Below are 21,892 nucleotides of genomic sequence, written 5' to 3' on the forward strand. Positions count from 1 at the left end.
TGTGGGAACAGAAAGCCTACTCAATAGCTACTTAACAGTTAAGAATCAAGCAACCTACCTTCCCAGGGGAGATGTGGCAACAAAATGAACTCTACCTACTTGGCAAGAATATTTGTCTTCACATTTTAAGAAAGAGTCATTAGCTTCTTTAAATCCCATGCACTGAATTTTATTGTATATAGGCAATGATCTATGAACGTGTTCAAATTGGTCTGAGGGCTGCTCTTCAAGTCTTCAGTGAATTGTGCTATTCAAATCTCACCATTAAAACCATATACACGACATACCACGTATTTCTTACTCAGTTACAACAAGTAAAACAAAAGGAATCCCATTCAAAACTATAACATAAAATACTTTAATGAATAATCAGATAGTGAGCAGCATGTAATGCCTGCTTTTGAATTGCTCTTATTTACATCTGATGTGTTAAGTTTGCTTCCCACCATCGTTTCCTCTAAAGTATGTTTACTGCTGTCCACAACATACTGGGGAACCTGGGGGGGGGGGGTCTTGCCCTCCCTTAGGCACTCCAGAGCGGAAAGACTTTTTTGTTTGCTGAGGACAACAACTAGAAATTCACTTCTCTCGTTCACTGGATCCCTTCAGGCTTGACTTTTGCCTCTTCTTCTCTCTTTGTCCAATAATGCGAAACAGTTTCTTCCTTGCTTCTTTCTGCCTCTTAAGCTTCTCTTCCTCCTCTTTCTGTTTCCCCTTAAGGCGTTCTTTAAGCTGCTCACGGTGTTTCACCTTGGCTTTTTGCAGCTTGTAGCTGTGTATCGTACCCAAAGCAGAGAGAAGTGCTGCAATCTGAACACAACAAAGAACAGTGTGACATGTATCAACATAATGACAATCCTGGCCAGTGGCAAAGAACTGGAAAGCATAGGTAAAATTCAAATAATTTAATGACGAAAGGGAAATCAGACACTGTCCTGCTACCATGTTTCCCCAAAAATAAGACAGGGTCTTATATTAATTTTTGCTCCAAAAACGCATTAGGGCTTATTTTCAAAGGATTTTTTTCCATGTACAACAATCTACATTTATTCAAATACAGCCATGTCATCTTCTTCTGGTTTCTGCACAATGGTGGAGGGCGGGCTTTCAATTAAATGGGGCTTATTTTGGGGGTGGGGTTTATATTACTAGCATCCTGAAAAATCATACTAGGGCTTATTTTCAGGTTGGTCTTATTTTCAGGGAAACAGGGTAGCTGGAGCAATGTAAGCAGCCATGTGTTCTAGGCTGTTACAGGTGGCACAAAGATTCAAATCAAAAGCAAAAAGTTATCCTTTTGTGCCTATATCAAGATATGTCTGCAAAATAAGGCTGTTGGTTCAGATCATTTTAGTGCCTCCCCCTCCTAGAATAACTACCATGATTAATGTATATATTAAAAACAATCATTGTTGAACCTTGTATCAGATCAACACTCACACACAAGGAGGCCTGTAAGACACTTTGTGAACAACTAGCAAGTGCACATTTATTTGCCTCTTATCCTGACAGTTACCTCAGGCCTACATTGAATCACAAATTTATCTCCTTTTCCCCTCAGATACAGGGAAGCTGAAAAAAGTTAGTCACAGCTATCAATTTTGCTGGTGATTTTTGGATATATATTTTTTTTTTTAAAAAAAAAAAACCTCACTGCGACTAAATTGGGAGCTTATGTTTTTAGGCAATATTTGCAATTCCAAGTGCAACAGAAAAGTAGAACTTTAAAAAAAAGCAATTAATTCAAAAATTAAGGGCTAGATTGATTGATTGATTAATATTATTTATATGCCCATGGGGGACCCAAGGTGGCTCACAATGATTAAAAATTTACAACACTAACAGGTTTAAAATACTATACAAAACTTTATTTTTTAAAAAATTAAACATTAAACAATATTAAAATCAAGATTAAAAACAATTTGATTTTTTTTAAAAAATTTGAAATTTCAAAATATAACTGATACAGCATTCCAATGACCCCCAATTATGGCTTGAAAGCCTGCCTGAAATGGAAGGCCTTTGCCTGACTGACAACAAAAGGACAAAAGAGAGGGGGACAACTTGGCTTCTCAGGGCAGCACATTCCAAAACCTCCAAGCAGTCTTGGAGAAGTCCCTCTCTCATGTCCTCACCAAACAAGCTTGGGAGGGTGGTGGAACCGAGAAAAGATCGTAAAAGTTGAGAAGGTTCATATGAGGTGATACCACCCTTCAAATACCCTGCACCTACGTTTTATGTTTAAAAATACGAATAAAGGTGGTGTTATGCCTACCATGGTACATCAACCATATAATGGGGGGTAAGATAGATAATATGAGTGCTGCTGCACTTCATTGGAGGTGACACTCAGGAGTGATTGTGTCAACAGCCCTGCCCATTTCTGCATTCCAGAAATCAGCCAAGGCCTTGACAGGATCACCTGCCAAGACAACCAGAAACTCCCCAAGAGCCATCTGGAAATTTTTAGGATCCATCAGTCTCCCATGGTGGACCATTTTAATTGGCCCTCCTATGGCTCAGAGTTCCAATTATCATATTTTTCTGTGTATAAGATGATACATTTGTCTAAAATCTTTAGACTAAAAATTGATCGTCGTTTTATATACAGAAGTAAGCTGAGGAGAGAACAAAAACAAGTGGAGGGGGAAAGGGATCAAAGCGATCCTACAGCGCTTTGCTCCCTTTCTCCCTCCACTTGCTAAGCCCCCTTTAGATTTCTTAATTCTGGGTTGGAAAAGTGGGAGGATGTCTTATACATGGGGGGCATCTTACACACAGAAAAATATGGTAAGTTAAAACCCTATGAATTAGTGATCTGTTTATGACAACAGAACTACTGAGAGTTCCTCCACACCGAGATCATCACTATATTGCCCAGTACAGAAAGCTAGGTCAAGAGTGTGCCCTGCAACATGAGTGGAGCCAGACACCGCTTGCGACGGTAGCACGGTAGACATAACACCCTGAGCTGCTCCTGATGAGCTCATCTCTGTATAGATGTTGAAGTCCCCCAGCACAACAAGCTGAAGGGACGACAGCACTAAACAAAAACTAGATCAGGCAGCTCAGGCAGCAAGACACAAGGTTCTGCTTTCATACACCCCTCCCCAAACAGGAATTAAAATTTGTTTCTTTAACTAGACCTTAGTACTGAGGATACTGAGACATATACAGGCAACTGAAATGCAGTCTCCACCCCAATGAAGTCACTGGCAAACTTTAAATAGATGATAGTGGGTATGCATCCTTGATGTTTAAATCCGTGTTGCAAGTCAAATTACAAGGCTGGCATGCGACATTAGCTAATCAGGGCAAAAATGACATGGACTGTAAAGATATGATCAAGCAAGAACACCTTCCTTTTGGTTCTGGTTCTCACACCTATGAAAGAATGACTACACAATATCAGAAAAAAACGTACCTTCTTTTCATGGGGCTCCCTGATAACAGCCGGTCTCCATTTGTCCTTTGTGACTTTTCCTTTTCCTTCTTGCAACTTAGGCTTGCTCTTAAATGGCAGAGCTTTTTGAAGTGCTTTGGGGATATGCAGTTTATTGAAATGCTTCTTTTCCCGCATAATAACCTAAAAAGTGCAAAATGTAAATTGAACAGTGACACTCCTTTTGTTTTCTGTGGGACTGCTATTTTCTATTCATTTATTGTACTTTGCCTTATAATAAATGTTTGAAATAAATGGAATAAAAAGCTATTTATTTAGGCCTTCTCCTTATGACACGTTTATAGTTCTACCCAGAAACAAAACGATAAGGTTCAAAATCTTTGCAATTTGGAAGGAGTTCCTGCTTCTCCCCACAACATGTGGGTAGTACTAGCACATGGAAGAATATAAAAGTGAATTCTTCCCATGTTACCTAAGCAGCAGCTCCTACAGAATGCATCCGAGAAAATGACTTTATTAACAGATTTTCTTCTTCATTTAAAAGCTCGTAAAAACAAGCACTCAGAACTGAAATGCTCAGACTGAATCCTGTTCTTCACATCCTGCTGGAGAGTGCCAAACATCCAGCAAGGCGGGCTGAGATAAGTTCATAAACTTCAATATTATACAAACAAGAAATCATTCAAGACTACAAGCAATCCATGTGGGTTCTTAACATTCAAAAGGCACAATCTGAGTCAAAACTGAATTCTCTCCATTTAGATACCATTACACAGTCAGACTCATGTAGATGTTCTTTCAGTACAGAGAAGCAGTTTTGAAATAAGCATCTAAGTTTCCTCAGAGTTATTTAACACTGAAATAGTGTACCCATAGTCCACAGACAGCTCTACCTTATATAGCGAATCCTTGTTTTGTTTTAGCCTGATCCCCCTGTCGCGCCTTAACTGGCCTGTAGTCCTCATTCCTGCCCAGGTGTCTTTTTCACCCACGGGCTTTAGCAACGAAGTCACTGGATTATAGAAGGCCGGAATGGATACAGGATACCAAGTTCGCAAGAACACAATATCTGAAAAGGGAAGAAAACAGTTAAACCAGTTTTCCTTTAACTTGATATAAAATGAATGTTTTAAAAACACTTTAGATTTATTTTTAAATTTTTCACCCATATGTTTTTTCCCATTGTAAGCTACACTGAGAGGATGTTAAATAGACACAGAAATACTTGAAATAAAAAAATTTAAAGTGTGTAGCAGCCATTTTGAGGAATAAGTTGTGCGCCAACTCAAATTCATATACAAGAAATGTAGACCATGATGGATGAGCTCTGAATAGATATAAAAATATAAAAAAGTCATTTTCCAAATTCTGGACACCTTGCACCTTAAACACTTAAGATATAATTTACTGAAAATGATCAAAATCCAGATGTGCAGCTCTACAGTTCAACAGGAATGACACTGTCAGCAGCAGATTCCCACTGACTGAAAAAATGTTTTCAAGCTTGCACACAATGAGACAAAGTTACATGCATCCTGAAATTGAAAAAGTAAGTCTTTAATCAGCAGCAATCTGCCACTGACAATGACATCATTTCTGTTGCACAGGCATAACCGATCTAAATATCATCCAATAACTTATTAATGAATTATCAATACATTAATAATGAATTAAAAGCTTGCTTTATTGCAGTAACTTTATTATACCTTTCAGGGCAACATCCACTAAAGGCAGTTCACAGACAGAATAAAACATACAGCGGTACCTCGGTTTACGAATTTAATGAATTCTCTGGGACATTTTGTATTGCGAAAAATTCATAAACCGAAATGCAGTTTCCCATAGGAACGCACTGAAAACCAATTAATCTGTTCCGGAGTTCAGAAAAAAAGTTTTTAAAAAGTCTTAATAATTAATCAAGCAATAACATTTCAAACATCGAATTTCAAATTCTAAAACATCACGCATCAACTTTTAAAACATGGCAAACTGGGGAAACGTGCTTCGTAATGCAAAAACAAAATCGTAAACTGAGGCATTTTTTTCAATGGATTTTCATTCGTAAACTGAAAATTATGTTAACCGAGACATTCGTAAACCAAGATACCACTGAAATTCCTACTAGACTTGGGATACATGTGTAGCAGAATAAGACAGATTGGGCTCTCTCAAAAAGTTTCTGGGAGAATGCTATTTTGAATGCTCCTTTATGGGGAAAAACTCTGCGTTTTAAAAAAACAAAACTTAACGCATAAAGGAGGAAAGTCTTAGCTCAGTCCTCCCACCTCTATGCCCACTTTCTACTTCCATTGAGCTTCTCATATAAGGTGCATTCAAGAAAATTATGCCATACATTACCACTGGCATACATTGGTGCAAAGCAATTTAAACTTTTCCTCCAGCTGCATGTGTATACCAGGGCTTGAAAGCTAAAGTCAGATAGGATGTCGGACTGGAAATTAGGAGATCCAGACTGGAAACCCCCATTGAGCCATGAAACCTGCCAAGTGGCCCTGGCCAAGTCAAACTTTGTTTTGGCATGACTGATCACACAGAGTTGTTGTGAACACGTGAAGAGGGGAGTCTTATACGTTCCCCTGAACTCACTGGGGGGAAAGTGGGATATGAACATAAACTGTAAGAAGGTAAAACATAAATGCACCAACATCCCTGTAGTCTAGTGGTTCTCAACCTTGGGTCCCCAGACTAAAACTCCCAGAAGCCTTCACTACTCACTGTGCTGGCCAGCATTTCTGGGAGTTGCAGTCCAAGATCTGGGGATCCAAGGTTGGGGACCACTGTTATAGCTGAAACCCTCTATGTAAGTTAAACACTTCAGTTAATATCTAAATGCTCTCTATTACCAAGAGAAACATACTCTAAAACCATACCATGAAACGACACGTTATCCACCTGTAACTGTAATTCTTTGAGTGGACCTCTGTAATTTACACCCTGGGTGATTTGCGGCTGCGCGGAGCCTCATCGGAAGATTCTAGAACTTCTGTGGTAGCAATAAACACATTGGAATATGCCCCTCCCCACCTGTATAAGTACCTTGGCACCAAGTGTCCCCTTTCAGTTGTGTCAACCAGCGCTTAACAGTAAGAAACAATGGTGTGACATAGGGGAGGACGGGCAGGATGTGTAAATCACAGAGGTCCACTCGAAGAACTACAATTACAGGTGGGTAACCTGTCATTCTTCTTCGTGACCTCTGTGAATCACACCCTGGGTAACTAATAAGCTGTTTTACCCAGAGGTAGGGTGTCATGCCAAGGTAGAGGCTAGAACACCATGTCCTCCAGACTTCTGCTGGAGATCGACTCTATGATGATGAATAAACGTGGACAGCTGTGCCCAAGTGGCAGAGGCACAGACTATCGATCAACTTCAGTGTCAAGAGGCTGAGTTTCGTAGTATTGCCAGTTATGAGTTGAAAAAGATGGAGGCAGCATGTCCATGGACATTTGTCAATGTTGTCAATGTCAAGGATCGCTGACATAAAAATATGGTGGCTGAGCGTCGACGGACCTCAACTGGTAGGGATGGACCTCGGTGTTGACCTTGGTGTAATAACCGTGCTAGGGTCAATGACTTGGATTTACCAGAGGACGGGAACTGTGTTGATGCAATGGAATGGAGCGTGTGTCCATGGACCAGGATCGATATCAAGGATCCTTGATATCAGAGCCTATGTCTCTGTGATGTTGAAACGGGGGTTACTGATGTGATGGCATAGTAGTAGAATAAACAGACGCTGGCGATGCCGAGCGTGAAAAGTGATTTCCGTCATCTATTATAGTAGGAAAGGATCAGGAGGCTGAGGCTGCAAAAGTGTCATGTGTGGCTGAAATCTGCTTGACTGTCTGAAGTTTTTTCGATACCAAATGAGGTATAATCACCTCTCGGTGATGTGGCCACTTCAACACCGATGGTTGTCGAGAGGTAGGCTGACTACTAGATGGTATTATCGAATCGGGTAAAACACCTGGTTGACTAGTCGGTGCAGTTTGTCAAGCAGAGCACTGGTCAAGGAAAATGGCAACCTGGTGTGCATGCTGAGCATGAGTTTGAACCACACGCGATGAAGCGAGCTGTTGAGATTGTTGACGTCAACGGTTCTGGTTAGGGATCAGTGGGTGATCCGAGGGCATCGAATACGGCACAGTGTCAAGCCATTTGGGATGGGAATCCTCAGGGGATGGAATAATTGAAGGATTGCTGGAAGGAATGGAAGGTTGTGGACTGGGAGGAGAGGACGTTAGTCAATCGATTCTATCAACCCCTTGGTGGAGACTGAGATCAGGGTTGATGGGACAGAAGTCTATCATCACCTGAGGGAGATCTGACCGAAATTGATTCAGAGTTGTTGTGGTTGTATGTCTGTAGGCTTAGACTGTTTAGCTCATTTCGGTCTCTGAAGTTTAGTTGTTTTCGAAGTCGAGGACTTCAGTATAAAGAGTTTTGATCTGTGTGTCTTTGAGGTCTTAGTTGATGCAGATGGAGAATCGGAATGAGCTGGTGTAGCTCATGGACGTTATTTCGATAATTCAGTAATGGCTTTTTCCATTGCTTTGGTTTAGGAAGTGGCCCTACAGGGAGGTTGGGCCATTTGAACTGGTTGTAAGGACTGTCCCCAAAGTCGGAGTTTTAGCCTCGAGAGGCGAGATCAAAGAGCTCCGTGCTTAAAATTTCTGCAATGGGTACAGAAGGAAGTTTGATGTTGTTCTCCCAAACAGAAAAGGCACTTAGCATGTCCGTTGGAAAGTGGGATCTTATTATCACAGAAATGCAGTGTTTAAACGGGCCCAAAGGGGCCATGAATAGGAAAAAATAATTGAGGAGAAAAACCAATGATTGAAGGGGGGGGGTGCTGTGGCCAGAGGCAGAGTGAGGGGAAAGAAAAAAATCTCTGATGATGATGAGTTTGATTTAATAGTTTAAAAGAAAAAAAGATTGATAACAGGAAGGAATCAAAAATAAGCTCTCTTTCTTTTTTGCTCACAGAAGGAGAATTATGAGGCTCTCAACGCAGCAGTTGAAAGAAACTGAAAAGGGATGCTTGGCGCCAAAATATTTATATGGGTGGGGAGGGGCATATTCTAATGTGTTTACTGCTTCCGGTGAGGCTCTGCACAGGTGTGAATCATCCAGGGTGTGATTCACAGAGGCCACTTGTTATTAAAGTGATATCTAAACTTTATCCCTTATACAGTAACAACTGATTTCCAGAAGAGGACAGTTTATGACAATAGATCTCTACAAGAAACTGCTTAGGTTAGGCTTCAGGAACTGTCTGGCATAATGGATGGTGGAAAACATCCAACTTACGCTATTTCTAGAGTTCAAATTGAAAACTTGTAACGAAGTATTTTCTATTAATGATCTTTTGGATAACTGGAAGATTGACTTACCACTCATAAGCAATTTGTCTTCAAATGTTGCTCTGAAGGCACCCTCTGGCGTTCGGAGGGCTTTTTTAATTTGTCCTCGGATACCACTCACAGTACGAATAGCTGCTCCTTCAAACCTAGCCACTTCTAATACAGAGTTAAACATTCCCTATGTGGTGTGAAACAAAGACAAAGCAATAATAGAATACCTTTCATTTAGTGTGCATTTTTCCTAATTTCCTTCTAAGCACATTTGTGAAGTTTTTTAAAAAATATCACTGTCACTAAGAAATCTCTAAAAAAATTTTAACACTATAAATAAATGCCAAGATCCAAAGAACTACTTTACATTTACTAAACCATGACTAGTGGGATTTCAAAAGTGGCTTTCAAAGGAGCATGTAGTGCTGCCATCTAGGAACAAAAAATGCAAACCCTTCAATAAAACAATTAGCTTATCTCTGAACTTTTCCTGCAATAGTTCATCATCAGAGTCCATTGCAAACAGAGAAGGATGGTTTGTTTACAGTTAACCTTTAAGTCTATAATAAAATCATAATGAATGAAAGTTGGCAAGTATGTCCGTCTTTGGATGAAGAGACTTTGAATTACAATAGAAAGCATGGGGCAAGGTCTGAATCTCAAAAGGAACAGATATGCATGCTCTCAAAGCTGACAGACACACCTCCCACAAAGAAAGTTCAAATTAAATGTCACAGCTTAAGCAACTGGGAGTTATCTGTATATGCCATTAGGAGGAACCATCACATTCCACCCCCTAAGACAGCCATTTAAGTTCAAACTAATCCTTCCTAGTAACCAACAGATTTCAAATACAGCAAAGTTCCATGTATTCAACATGCAACCTGACAAAGTTATGGCAGATCTACTGGTGCCCCTATATGATTAATGAATTAAGCAAGGTGATACAAAGAAATATGAGTGCAAACAAAAACTGTGCCTAAAATACAGTGGTACGCCGCATAACGGGTGCCCCATTTAACAACGAATCCGCATAGCGATGTGTTTTTTGCGATTGTTTTTGCGATTGCATTGCAATGTTTTTAATGGTAAAACATCGCTTTGCGATGATCGGTAAGCTGTTTCGCTTACCGATTTTCGCATAGCTATGTTTTTAGACATCTGATTGGAGGTTCCAAAATGGCCGCTCGCAGTGTTTTCGCTCCCATTCCTCGCTTACCGGGCAGTGAAAATGGCGGCCGTATGGAGGATTTTCGCATAACTGTGAGTTTTTTGCCCATAGGAACGCATTAAACGTGTTTTAATGCATTCCTATGGGCTTTTTTGTTCCGAATAGCAACGAATCCACATAGTGACGGTTTTTCCTGAACGGATTATTGTCGCTATGCGGGGCACCACTGTATTAAGGGTGATAGTTCATACGCAGTCCATATTTCTGTGACTATTTTTTTCAGTAGAGTAAGGATTATATGGACGGCTAGGACATGAAAACTAGTGTCTTAGATGTCACTCTTGATCTAGGAAAAGTTTGCTACAGTAGTCCATGAAACTATATCTAGTCCGATTTAATGAACACAACTAAAGCTTGCCAAATGTTCTAGCAATTGCACAAACAAGACCATGGAAGCAACAGTCCCCCACTACCACCATCTCGCTACAGTAATGGCTGTCAGGGAAGTAGAAAACCTAGAAGGTATTACAACCCTTATAATTTATTTTATCCATTACATTTATATACCACCCATCTAGTACCTAAGCACTATTCTGGGTGGCTAACAACAGTTAAAACACAACTACTCAATCCCGCCCACAAAGACATAATTAAAGAGAACGAATAAACATTTAAACCCAGGATGTCCAAAAAATGAAGGAAATCTGGGTGGCAAATCAAAATAAATAGTCAATTCAATTCATGGGCACACAAGGATATCAAAGGGGTAAGATATTTCTAAAGGCCTCTTCAAATAAAATGATTTTTGCCAGTTAGGTATGTTCAAAAGTTCACTCCTCTTGACATGGAGGTTCAATCAGATGACTCTAAGCAAGAGCTCCTGTTAGATCTATGCCGCATGAATTTCTCTAACCACCCCATCCCACATTTAACACTAGAGAACTCCAGAAGAGAATCCTGGACTTTCTCCACATCGTCAAATAGGGATGGATTCCTGTTGGTTTTCTTTCCCTACCATAAGAAGAGCAATGAAGAAAACAGTCCCAAAGCCTCCTGACAAGGCTTTACTGCTAATATTTACACAAAGCTGCTGCTGAGCAGTCAGGGGCAAGATGGACTACAACTGATAGAACAATGTTTGTATGCACAGAAAAAAATCCATGGCGCCCTTTAGCCATGGAATACTTAGTATATACAGTATGTAGCACTTTAAGTATTTATCTCTCTTGCCACACCTAACACCCTTATGTCTTTTGGATCTGTAAATACAACTCTGCCATATTTTTGCTTTCATGTAAGCTGCTATATATGGGCAGGAGCTTTTTTCAAAACTTGGAAGTAATTTTTGAATCCTTCTGAGGGTTTTTTTTTTGGGGGGGGAGGCTTCTCTTGGGCACTAAAACAGTTCAGAGTGAGCAAATGCCCTAGTAAAACTGCTCCCCATGCATGGGGGTGTGTTCTGATTTTTTTTAATGGGGTAGATAAGATTTTGCACTCCATGGTCTAACAGTGTGTACATGCAGTCACTGGACCTCTGGAAGCTGAATGCTCCTGTTTAACAATGATCTTGTAAAAGAAGGCCACTGTTCTTCCCAGAGTGCTTTAGAGCAGTGCTCCCCAATCTGTTCAGAACTGTGGACTGGTTGGGGGAAACGCGGTCCATGCATGGGGGGGCAGGCCACTCTCCCCTGCACTTGTTGGTGGGCGGGGTGTGCTTGCATGCATGCACAGATGGGCAGACTGTGCTTGTGGGTGGGTGCAGGGCACGCTCATGCATGCGTGGGTAGGCAGGCTGCGTCATGGGTGGCGTGCGTGTGCTTGCACGCATGCATAGATAGGCGGGGTGTGCTCATGCACGCAGGGCACCCATGCATGTGGGCAGGCTGTGCATGCACTTGGGCGTGCATGGAGGAAGGGGTGCGGGGGGGAGGAGATCTGTGTCTGCGTCCCAGTCCTGCCAAGGCCACGGACTGGCACCGGGCCATGGATCGGGGGTTGGGGACCCCTGCTTTAGAATACCACAGAATTGTAACACCTGATAAGGCTCCCCTTTAGCTGCTCAAACAATTTGAGCTCTGGAAACTTCTTAACCAGAACCGCAGAATTAATAAGTTCAATAAAGAAACAAGGGAGGAACTAATGCCACCCAAGGCAGGTGGTTATGGATGTTTTAATCCTGCTCTGTGAATGTTTTATACAGATTCTACTCAGCTTCAAAGGTTTTCAACAGTATGGCATATTGCTCATATTTCACTCATGACTGGAGTATCTGGGGATTTATTTAAAAATGCAATCTACACACAAACTATTGAGCACCATATATATGGAAATACAATAGCTACTGCTAAAATACATACCTTAATAAATGCTGTATTCTTGTAAATTTTGAATGGGAAACCAGTCAATTTTAATTTCTTCACAACTCTTATAGACTTATCTAAGTCAAGTACAACTCCAGTGGCAGCTATCCGAAAATCAGGCTGAAACACATCCAAGTACAGGCAAGTTTACAATTATATATATATCATAAAATGTAACCTTCTATAGAACTAAAATATGGTAGAAAATGATAAATGATTTAAGGGTATTTATCCTAATTTCTTATCAGGAATTTCAGAGTTTGGCTTCCAAGTATGCCTTAGAATGGGCCTGGAGGAGAGAGGGGCTTTCATTTCATATTGTGCTTTAAATCTTTCAGAATTATTGAGTCTCTTGCATGGTTTCTGTTTGATCTAAAATACAGCATCACAACATGAGAAACCTGTTCCTCAATTCTCCCCATCAACTAGAGTTGGCTGGGAAACATGAGAGCTGGAGTTCAAAACACAGAGAGGCATTAACTGGGGAAAGCTGCCCTAAATTGCTAGAAAAATACTTACTGTTGTACCACTCACTGACTGGATTGCCAAACATCCTGTCCCTTGTGGTGTGATAGGGCCTGAAAAATAAGATTAACCATGGATGTCATGGATATACAGCATATCTTCCACTGAAGACAGCAGGAGATATAAAATTTAAAGCAAACAAGGCTGTTACGACTATGAATAACTCCTTTCAAAAATGAGATATATTGCTTTATTTATCAGACATCCATCTGCGGTTCAAGGTAAACAAATGCAGACATTTCTTGCATTAGGCTCTTTCATGCAGTATTTGTTACATTTACATTCCATCTTTCCTCCAAGGACCTCAAGATACTAAGGTGCAGGCTAAGGAACAACTCCTGCCTGAGATCAATTTTCATATCTGGTTTTGATGTTTGTCTTCATCTAGTTTACAAGTGGCATATTTCATATGCAAAGAACTTGCCTAGTACCCTGCTAGACAATCTGCAGCACTGTATAAGTATAGTGTCAGTGAAATGTCATTCTCAGATACTAAAACAGCATTATCACTGTTATTTCCCTCATAGACCACTTTCACCAGCTGAATTCAATTTATTCCATTTTCGGACGAGATGTTTGTTATTTTATTATCTAGGAGAAAATGATTATTACATTTATAGTAATGCCGATAAATAGATAGCTATGGAACGCTCTGCCTCTTTACCAAGGACTGGGAAGACTGCAAACACCTCAGAGCCCTACAACATATATGAATCAACTCCTCTCTACATTTCACACAGTAACCTCTATGAGCTTATATCAGGAGTGAGAAAGCTCAGACCCTCCATATGTTATGGAGTACAACTCCCACTGTACTTTATGACACTGGGTAGCTAACATTAAAAAAACATTTGGAAGGCCAAAGCTTCCCCACCTGTGTTGTCTCTCTGTAAAATGTCAAATAATATTTATTGTTAAGAACCCAGCTTTACAGGAGGTGCCTGGAGCTCACCCTCAAAGAGAAAGGAGCTCTCCCTCATGAGAAAGGTACAATTACTCTTACCCCAAAACGTTGCTCCACAATGCATATGCTGTGGTGTATACTTAAGTAGCCTGTGACGCCCATTATGGTCTTCAATGTAGTATATAGGGATGGTTTGAAACCTCCTCCAGCCTAATGACAGAATCAGAGGATCACGAGTCTTAAGTATTTTCTTATACCAGCGATGCTTCTTGAGGCGCATCTGAGGAAAACCAAGGACTAATTAAACCAAAAGCAGCCTTCAACATTAACACCAATTATGTTAGCAATCTTTTTTGGGCCTGGAGGTTCATTTCACTTCAGCTGTACAGAGAATTATCGAAAGTACTGGAGGTTTATCTGCTACACTTCAAAATTGACAACAGATCATTGTAATACGACCCTGAACTCCTAAATGGAAACCTGAAGAATCACATTGTCTTAGGGATCAGGGAAATGAAAGAAACAGTTCACATGTCTCACCTCTAAAGAGACACTCGAAAGCTTAGATTAAAAAGACAGCTGCTAAAATTGTTATAAAAATAATTGCACAAACACTAGCTAAGCATTCACAAAGTGCTTTAACAGACAGATGGATGGATGTGACTGCAAATTGTCACACGTCCAACAATGTTAAGTGGCCATAGGAGTACAAGGTCAAATTTACAGTGGTGCCCCGCATAGCGACATTAATCCGTTCCAGATTAATCGTCGCTATGTGGAAACATCGCTAAACGGAACGGAAAAACCCGTAGGAACGCATTAAACGAAGTTTAATGCGTTCCTATGGGGCCTAAACTCACCGTTCAGCGAAGTTCCTCCATAGCGCCGCCATTTTCACGCCCTCGGTGAGGAAACTGCGCGAAAATGGTTGCGGTGGCCATTTTGGGCACCCGGTGGCCATTTTGGAACCACCAATCAGCTGTTTTAGGAACATCGCAATGCGAAGATCGGTAAGCAAAACGCTTACCGATCATAGCAATGCGATGTTTTGCCCATTAAAACATCGCAATGCGATCGCATTAGCGATCTTAAAAAAATAGATTGCTATGCGAATTCGTCGTTAAACGGTGCGCTCGTTATGCAAGGCACCACTGTACTTTCATTTTTCTGCTGCAAGGAGTAAAACAGCTCTCAACAGAGCAGAAAATGACCTTTGACATGTAGGACATCCTCTGCATTCAACCCACAAATTACAGACAACAGGATAACTGGGTAGCAAGAATCACAGAAGTTGTATCATTTGTGTTACAAAAGGGTACATACAGCTGAGACCTCACAAGCCACCATTATAGCACTTTAGAAGTGTAAAGGGAAAAAATTGAAGAATTTAAGTATAGCAATGGATTGGATGACTATCCCTGTCAAGAAATGGTAGTTTTAATTAAGGTTGGAATTGCTCACACCATTAGAGCTTCTCTGACACCATTTTCAGAGGTCCATACTTCCCATCCAAAAAAAACTGTACACAGAGAAAAGGGACATGGTGATAAACGAGAATCCTGCACCAGAATTGCAAAAAGAAAAAAAAGGGTTTTACTACATACCTGCACATAACCCACATTTCCTTCTGTGTTTCCCAAGCCACCCAAGATAATTGGATAGTGTGGGTCAAAATTTAGCACCAATTCACAAGGAACATTCTCAAATTCTATTCGGATATACATTCCTGGCCGAAAGCCCTCATACTGAACTCTGGTCTCATCATCTTGATCTTCAAATTCAGCCCTGTTAAGCTGTGTGACAGAATCAGTTTAGACAGCCATTAAGAGGAAGAAAGAAAAATAAATTAGGATAAGGAAATATAACTGGATTTATATTATATTATTTTAATTGTATACATGCTGTTGTTAGCCGCCCAGAGTGGTATAATATACCAGATGGGCGGGATATAAATCAAATAAAATCAAATCAAGTCAAATCAAATAAATAACTGTCCACATTGAGATTTTACTATGGAGTACCTGTATTCACATAAATTATGGTAATAAACTGCAGCTAATTAAACAAGGTGCCGGCCCATGCCTTGGCACAGGACTGAAATGCAAGTTTGACATTCATACCTGAGCTTGTCTCTGCATTTCCCCTTTCAGATCATCAAAGTAAGTGGCATCCCCTTCATCATATTCAGCATCGAACATTTCTTTCAGTTTGCGCTTCTTATCTATGCGCTGCTGCTTCTCCTCTTCCTCTTTGCTAGTTTTGCCGTCTTCTCCTTCACCATCCTCTTTCTCTTCTTCATTTCCTGCCTAACAATGGAGTGTGGACAAAGGGAGAAAAAAAATATTTTTGTCTCATCTGACCCTTCTGAAACCTTTTGTTTTATAAGACAATCAGCCAGCTCTGGCAACAGCCATTTTATAATGCAAGCAATGGAATAAAGGATTGTTTGTGTGATGGCAGTACGCATTAATGACATTTTTGTGGCATTGTGCTAGATCATATCCAATATAACATACATTTTCCCCAAGAAAGCATGAATGGACACATTTCTGATAAAAGAGAATAAGGCTCCTGAATTCTGGGCATCAATTTATTGACAAAAAAAGAGAAGCAAACTCATTTCTAGATATTACACCTGCAGCAAAAATGGGTGAGGATGAGAGAGCAGAATGAACTGTATGTCTGAAGGCAAATACACTATGTGAAGAATCACTTATGCCAAAAAAAATTTTTTAAATCCCTGTCAGTATAAAACCAGCAAAAGAAGGAAATAAAGCTAGGCTAACACACTTCTCTTCCTCATCTGTTATATTTAAGAAGTAGGTTTTAACCCTGCAACACTCTACTTGCAGAGTCCTGCCTAAGCTGGTACTTCCAACAATGCTCTAAACACAGTAGAATAATCAGAGTGTGAGGGACTGCAAGTTCTAAAAGAACTGTGGTAATTTATACCTTGAGGCTAAGAAATGGTATTTCAGAGTGCAGGCAAAGGAGACAGTACACTGGATCTGCAGTAGCTATATTTTTTTAGTATGTGAGCTGCCTTTCCAAGCACCTTAAATATATGTGGACTAAAGCAGAAATGTGTGTAACTGCTGTTATGTGTCTTCAAGTCACACCTAACATGGCAACCCTGATAGGCTTTTCAAGGCGTGTGAGATATTTAAGGAGTGGGTTTACCACTGCAACAATGTACACAGTTTTCAGGGCCAAACAAGTACAGTACAGTATATGAACCCAGGGTTCCAAAGTCCTATTCCATCACTCTACACCACACTGGCTCTCTTACAGGTAATTAGTCTTCAAAAAGTGATTTCACATGAGGTTGAAATACATTATTACAATTTCCTGTGAAAGTATCAAAGATAAGCAATTGAAAAAACAAAACAAAAAAGGAATATGCTATCATATGAGCAAATGTAAATATTTCCTTTCACAGCATGATCACGGTAAATCTTCATTCTGTGTGGTTTGCCACCACTGTTTTTAGGGAACATGAATCACGATGCATAAGTTTTTAATGTAAATCTTACATAAATAATGTGACTTCGTACTTTGGGTTGATCTAAATGTCTAATGAACAATTTATTTATTTGTTTTATTTCTTAAACTCTTATAATGCCCGATTAGTGCAAGGCACTAACAATCAAAGTCAAAGCCAATGCGGTAAAAGGACAATAGCAATACAGTACAAACATAACATAATCAAAATCAAATTAATAAAACAACACAGAGGCGGACAAACCAAACAGCATCAAGCAATAATTCGACAGGCACAGCTCCTTTCAGAGCCCATTCCAGAGGGCTGGTGCCACAGCTGAGAAGACTTGATTTTTAGTGTATGTCCTTCAGGCCTCCCTTGATGTGGCACCTCACAGGAGCATGGCCTAAGAGGATCTGGTGGAATGAGTTGATCGGGAAACAAAATCATGGTATGGGAATTATGGGGTGCCAATGAAAATTGTGAACTAGTGATTATCAATATCCAGGACTCACCATAGCAAGAATATGTGAAAATCAGTCTGGCTCTCATAGAGAAACAAATTACTCATTTTAGTATGTCTGTAAACTATAGGTTCTATTTTCACTATCACTCAACTGAAAAGTGTCTTATACAGGAAGTGAAACAGCTCTCTTAATAAGAAATTTTGTCATTTACTAGGCTTTGTTAAACAAGCAAATATGAATTTTCCTCAAACCTGATTTCCTGGATCACTCTGTTTGCCTTTGTGTATGGTTCCTGTTTCAAGGTCTTCAAAATCACCATATAACTCTTCTACAAAAAAAGTCAGAAATATTATTAGTATTTTCCAATGCAGACTTTCTTATACAGCCGTATCTTGTTTACCCCCATTAACAGTCTACATCATGTACATACTTCAGTGTGTTCTCTTTGAATCAAACACAGGTCCCCCTACCCTGTCTCTTCTTTTTGGACATTTTCATAAGGTGTGAAAATCAATTACAGCATACTGGATAGATCACTTATTTGGATGGATGTGCTTTTCCATGAAGCTTGATAAAGAAATTATATGATATAGAAAACAGGGCTGTGGATGTACCTCTGCTGGATCCCAAGTCTTTTGCCAGAACCAATAACCCCCTCCCTCTCAGCAACCACGTAGCAGAACAGCTTTCTGGAAGCACCGAAGGCTATAGCAGAAAAGGGAAGGCAATCCCAAATCTCCCTTTGGATATCAAAGTACACCCCCAGTCTTGGCCAAAATGAATGTTCTTGGTTTTTGACCCTTCATGTACGCCCACCAGATCCAGAGACTTTTGTGAAGCCTCTTCCACATTCATGTCTAAAATATAGGATTTTTTAATTCTTTTTTTAAAATTAATTCTTTTTAAATATAGGATTTTTTAATATTCTAATTAAAACAAGGAGAATACTGCCACAAAAGTCCTCTAACCAAGGAATCACAACCACCTCAGAGCCCATTCCTTCTTAACATGGAAAACTGTGTCTAAAAAAGTATACCAAGGAGTGCTGCTCTCCCAAACAAAGAGGTTCACATCCAAATCATCCCTATAATCCTTATCATTGTTCCAGGATAAAGAATTATCTCACTACCTCCTTCAATCTTCCCCCACCCCGAAACAGGCCTTACTTATCACACCAAAGCCAATCACAAGCAGCTATACTCACAAGGGCTGAAATAAAATATTAAAAAGCAGGACTTTTCATTACATGCATTAAAAGAACAACTAACAAAGGAGAACTCTCTGACGCACCATCTTCCTTTAATAGTTTTGCTGCATCTTTATCAGCTTCCCAGTTTCCAGTCACAAAACAGTCCCTAATACTGTTCATCACCTGCCAGAAAGAAAGAAGAGCATGTTTGTTATAGGTCCCAAAATCCAGATATATACTAGAAACAACTAGATGAAATCATGTTACCACGTTAGATACAATGGCTTGAGCCCACCATACTAAGTATTTTAAAAATATTTTCAAATCATTTGCTCTTTTTAAAGAAAATTTCCACTACTGTGTTTTCTCAGTAATCCATGAACTCATAAATTTAAGCAAAATTGGTTCAGTTTAGCATTAAAGTAAGCCATGAGTCTACCCTATTGTCATGCAACATGGCTTTATTCTCCTTTGAAGTCTTCACAGGCAATAATCTGCCCTTAAGGCCTCCCTCCACATGACAGGAGTAAACAAATGTAAACCATACACATGTATTCATAATTCCAATATTCTGTCTTTGTTTTTTTCAACCTGCCTCAGTATCCTGTCTTCCCTTCAACAACTCTCCGTTATCTTCCATCCTATACCAAACCACTGGCCACTTCTTTTCCCCGACCTTTCGAAGTCCAGCCATGACACACTTCTTTCATCACTGAGACCACCAAAGCTCAGAGATCCTGGACTTTAGGAAGAAACACACAATGCATCTACCACCAGCATTATCCTCTTCCAACCTCTGTTTCAACAGCTGGCTGAAAAAGGACAACATCTGTACAGTACTCCTAACTAGCACATCTGCCTCTGGGAGCTGCCTCTTTTCATTCTTTTATCTACAGCATTTCTTTCCTTAACCTCCATGAGCGTCACAAACTGACCATCCTCACAATATAAAACCTACAACAGGCAAAGGATCTCAAGCAAAAACACCTCATCTAAGTCCCAATCTTGAGGGGCTTCCACATGAAATTTGGAGCAGTCAAGGGCATCTGCTTTTCGTTTGGACTCCTTGTCGGGACGGCTAACGTGGAACAACCCTCCAAGTTCATCTTCTTGTGGCTCATTCTCCTCATCCTCAGCCACTAAACAGGAATAAAAAACACTTTAGTTTCAAGAAAGTTTCCAGTGCTTCCAGTATAGAAGAGAACAACCCAGAAATTATGATGTGTGAATTGCCCAGACAACCTCCTATAAAGAAAAGTTCATTAGCAACTGTAAAAGGCCAGTCTCCTCAGTATAATTAATTAACATTCATGTCATTCTACCACTGTTATTCATGACAGAGATTTTTATATCCTTTACAGCCCAAGCTTCAATGGAATATACTTGTATACTGAATAGGCTATCACTCCACTGCTAAATACTCACTGACTTTCTTAACCAACCAACCAACCAACCAACCAGGCTGTATTTTTCAGTGCTGGGAGCCAGGCTTTGTTGAGTTTTAGACTTTCTTTTTTGTTGAAGCTCTGCTGGTGTTTGTGGATTTCAATGGCTTCCCTGTGGAGTCTAACATAATGATTGCTGGTGTTATCCAGTACTTCAGTATTTTGAAATAAAATTTCATGTCCAGTTTGTTTTAGGGCATGTTCAGCTACTGCCAATTTTTCCGGATTTTTTAGTCTGCCAAACACTATAATTTCTGAAGCGCACATGTTTCTTAAAGTGATCACCTGTCAGTACTTACCACTGTGATCAGTATTTTGCACAGTTTACCAGCAATTTAATTCAGTTTTGATGGTTGGGATTTCAACTAAGCCGAGTCCTGGAAACTCGGTTAACAGAGTTTTTGGAGCATACATTAGTAGATAGATAGTAAGACCTCAGTCTTATAGGATTTTTTTTAAAAAAAAAACAATCTTGAAACAAACCCTCTTGAGCCCAGTACAAAAGATACAGATTTGAAGTTAAAGCATCCTGGGTCTACAAATTTCTATTAAAGCTTAACTGAGTTCCACACAAAAATCCAAGCTTTCTTAACTTCAGAAGTATAATTTAGAAGAAGGGATAGGGACTCTTACTGTTAAACCTCTGCTAATCTGAAATCCTTGCACTTCAATCACAAATCACAGTAACAGCTCTACTAACGGATCCAGATCTATCATCTGGCCACCTCTTCAATGGAACCCAGAAAGCATGGACCTTCCAACAAACATTATGTTTATAAATAGTAATTAGCCTGGTTACCTATAAGAATCAAGGTAACCAAATGATGAACATTTCATAAACTGAGGAAAGTTGATCTCTTCTTCTTTCAGGCTGACAATGTACCATGGAAGAACATCATAAATTTATCTGGACCAGCAGGCTAGTAAAATTTATGGTAGCAGAGTCATAATATTATGACTTAATTGTCTTCTGTTTCCTCCCTTCCTTTCTTTCCCTGCACATTTTATAGGTTTCCTTACATTTTCTACCTCAGACTAGGCAATGCATTTTACCTGTCCCATAAACAAGTTTGCGGAGATTGGGAGCGGACTGTTGTTGCCTCAGAAATGCTTCAGCTGCCTTTTGAGTAAGATCTTCTTTCCATTTAAGTGCACCTGAAAGAACCAAACATAGTTTTCTTGTCTGAATTTCTAAAAATAGTCATTGATTTTGGCAACATCTCTAATGTAAATAGTCCTCACAACTTCAAAATAAATTGTGCCTGCTGACATTAATCATCATTAGATAATTTCAAAAGCTCTAATGTTGAGGTGAACATGTTTTTTCTTAATTACATCTCACACAGGCAATTTACAAGGCAGTTCTTTGTATATGTACACTCACACGCATGCTTAGAGGCATGAGGCTTACTTTGAATTTAAGCGGATACAGAATTTCGTCCTTAGCTTCTTCCTATGTAAAATTATAAAACAGCATGCAAAAAATACTGCACAGGAATTAACAGCAGTTATTTATATTTAATTTATGCAAAATAAGACCATAGGACTGATTGGATAACAGGCACTGAC

General features: G+C 39.8%; 1 protein-coding gene across 2 annotated transcripts in view; it reads right to left on the reverse strand.

Moving 5' to 3' along the window:
- Nucleotides 1–334: 334 nt before the first annotated feature.
- BMS1 (BMS1 ribosome biogenesis factor) overlaps nucleotides 335–21,892 on the reverse strand; it is a 34,533-nt gene continuing 12,975 nt past the window's right edge. For both annotated transcript variants that reach the window (XM_072995044.2, XM_072995046.2), the window contains exons 11-23: nucleotides 21,377–21,478; nucleotides 19,866–20,017; nucleotides 18,980–19,061; nucleotides 17,941–18,017; nucleotides 15,862–16,047; nucleotides 15,346–15,534; nucleotides 13,841–14,021; nucleotides 12,832–12,890; nucleotides 12,310–12,432; nucleotides 8,821–8,968; nucleotides 4,297–4,472; nucleotides 3,425–3,586; nucleotides 335–810 (exon numbers count right to left, since the gene is read on the reverse strand). In XM_072995044.2, coding sequence (XP_072851145.2) covers nucleotides 580–810; nucleotides 3,425–3,586; nucleotides 4,297–4,472; nucleotides 8,821–8,968; nucleotides 12,310–12,432; nucleotides 12,832–12,890; nucleotides 13,841–14,021; nucleotides 15,346–15,534; nucleotides 15,862–16,047; nucleotides 17,941–18,017; nucleotides 18,980–19,061; nucleotides 19,866–20,017; nucleotides 21,377–21,478 — 1,868 coding nt within the window. In that variant the 3' untranslated portion in view covers nucleotides 335–579. The remainder of the gene's footprint in view (nucleotides 811–3,424; nucleotides 3,587–4,296; nucleotides 4,473–8,820; nucleotides 8,969–12,309; nucleotides 12,433–12,831; nucleotides 12,891–13,840; nucleotides 14,022–15,345; nucleotides 15,535–15,861; nucleotides 16,048–17,940; nucleotides 18,018–18,979; nucleotides 19,062–19,865; nucleotides 20,018–21,376; nucleotides 21,479–21,892) is intronic.

Source organism: Pogona vitticeps, chromosome 3 (assembly GCF_051106095.1).
Source record: "Pogona vitticeps strain Pit_001003342236 chromosome 3, PviZW2.1, whole genome shotgun sequence".
Taxonomy (NCBI): Eukaryota; Metazoa; Chordata; class Lepidosauria; order Squamata; family Agamidae; genus Pogona; species Pogona vitticeps.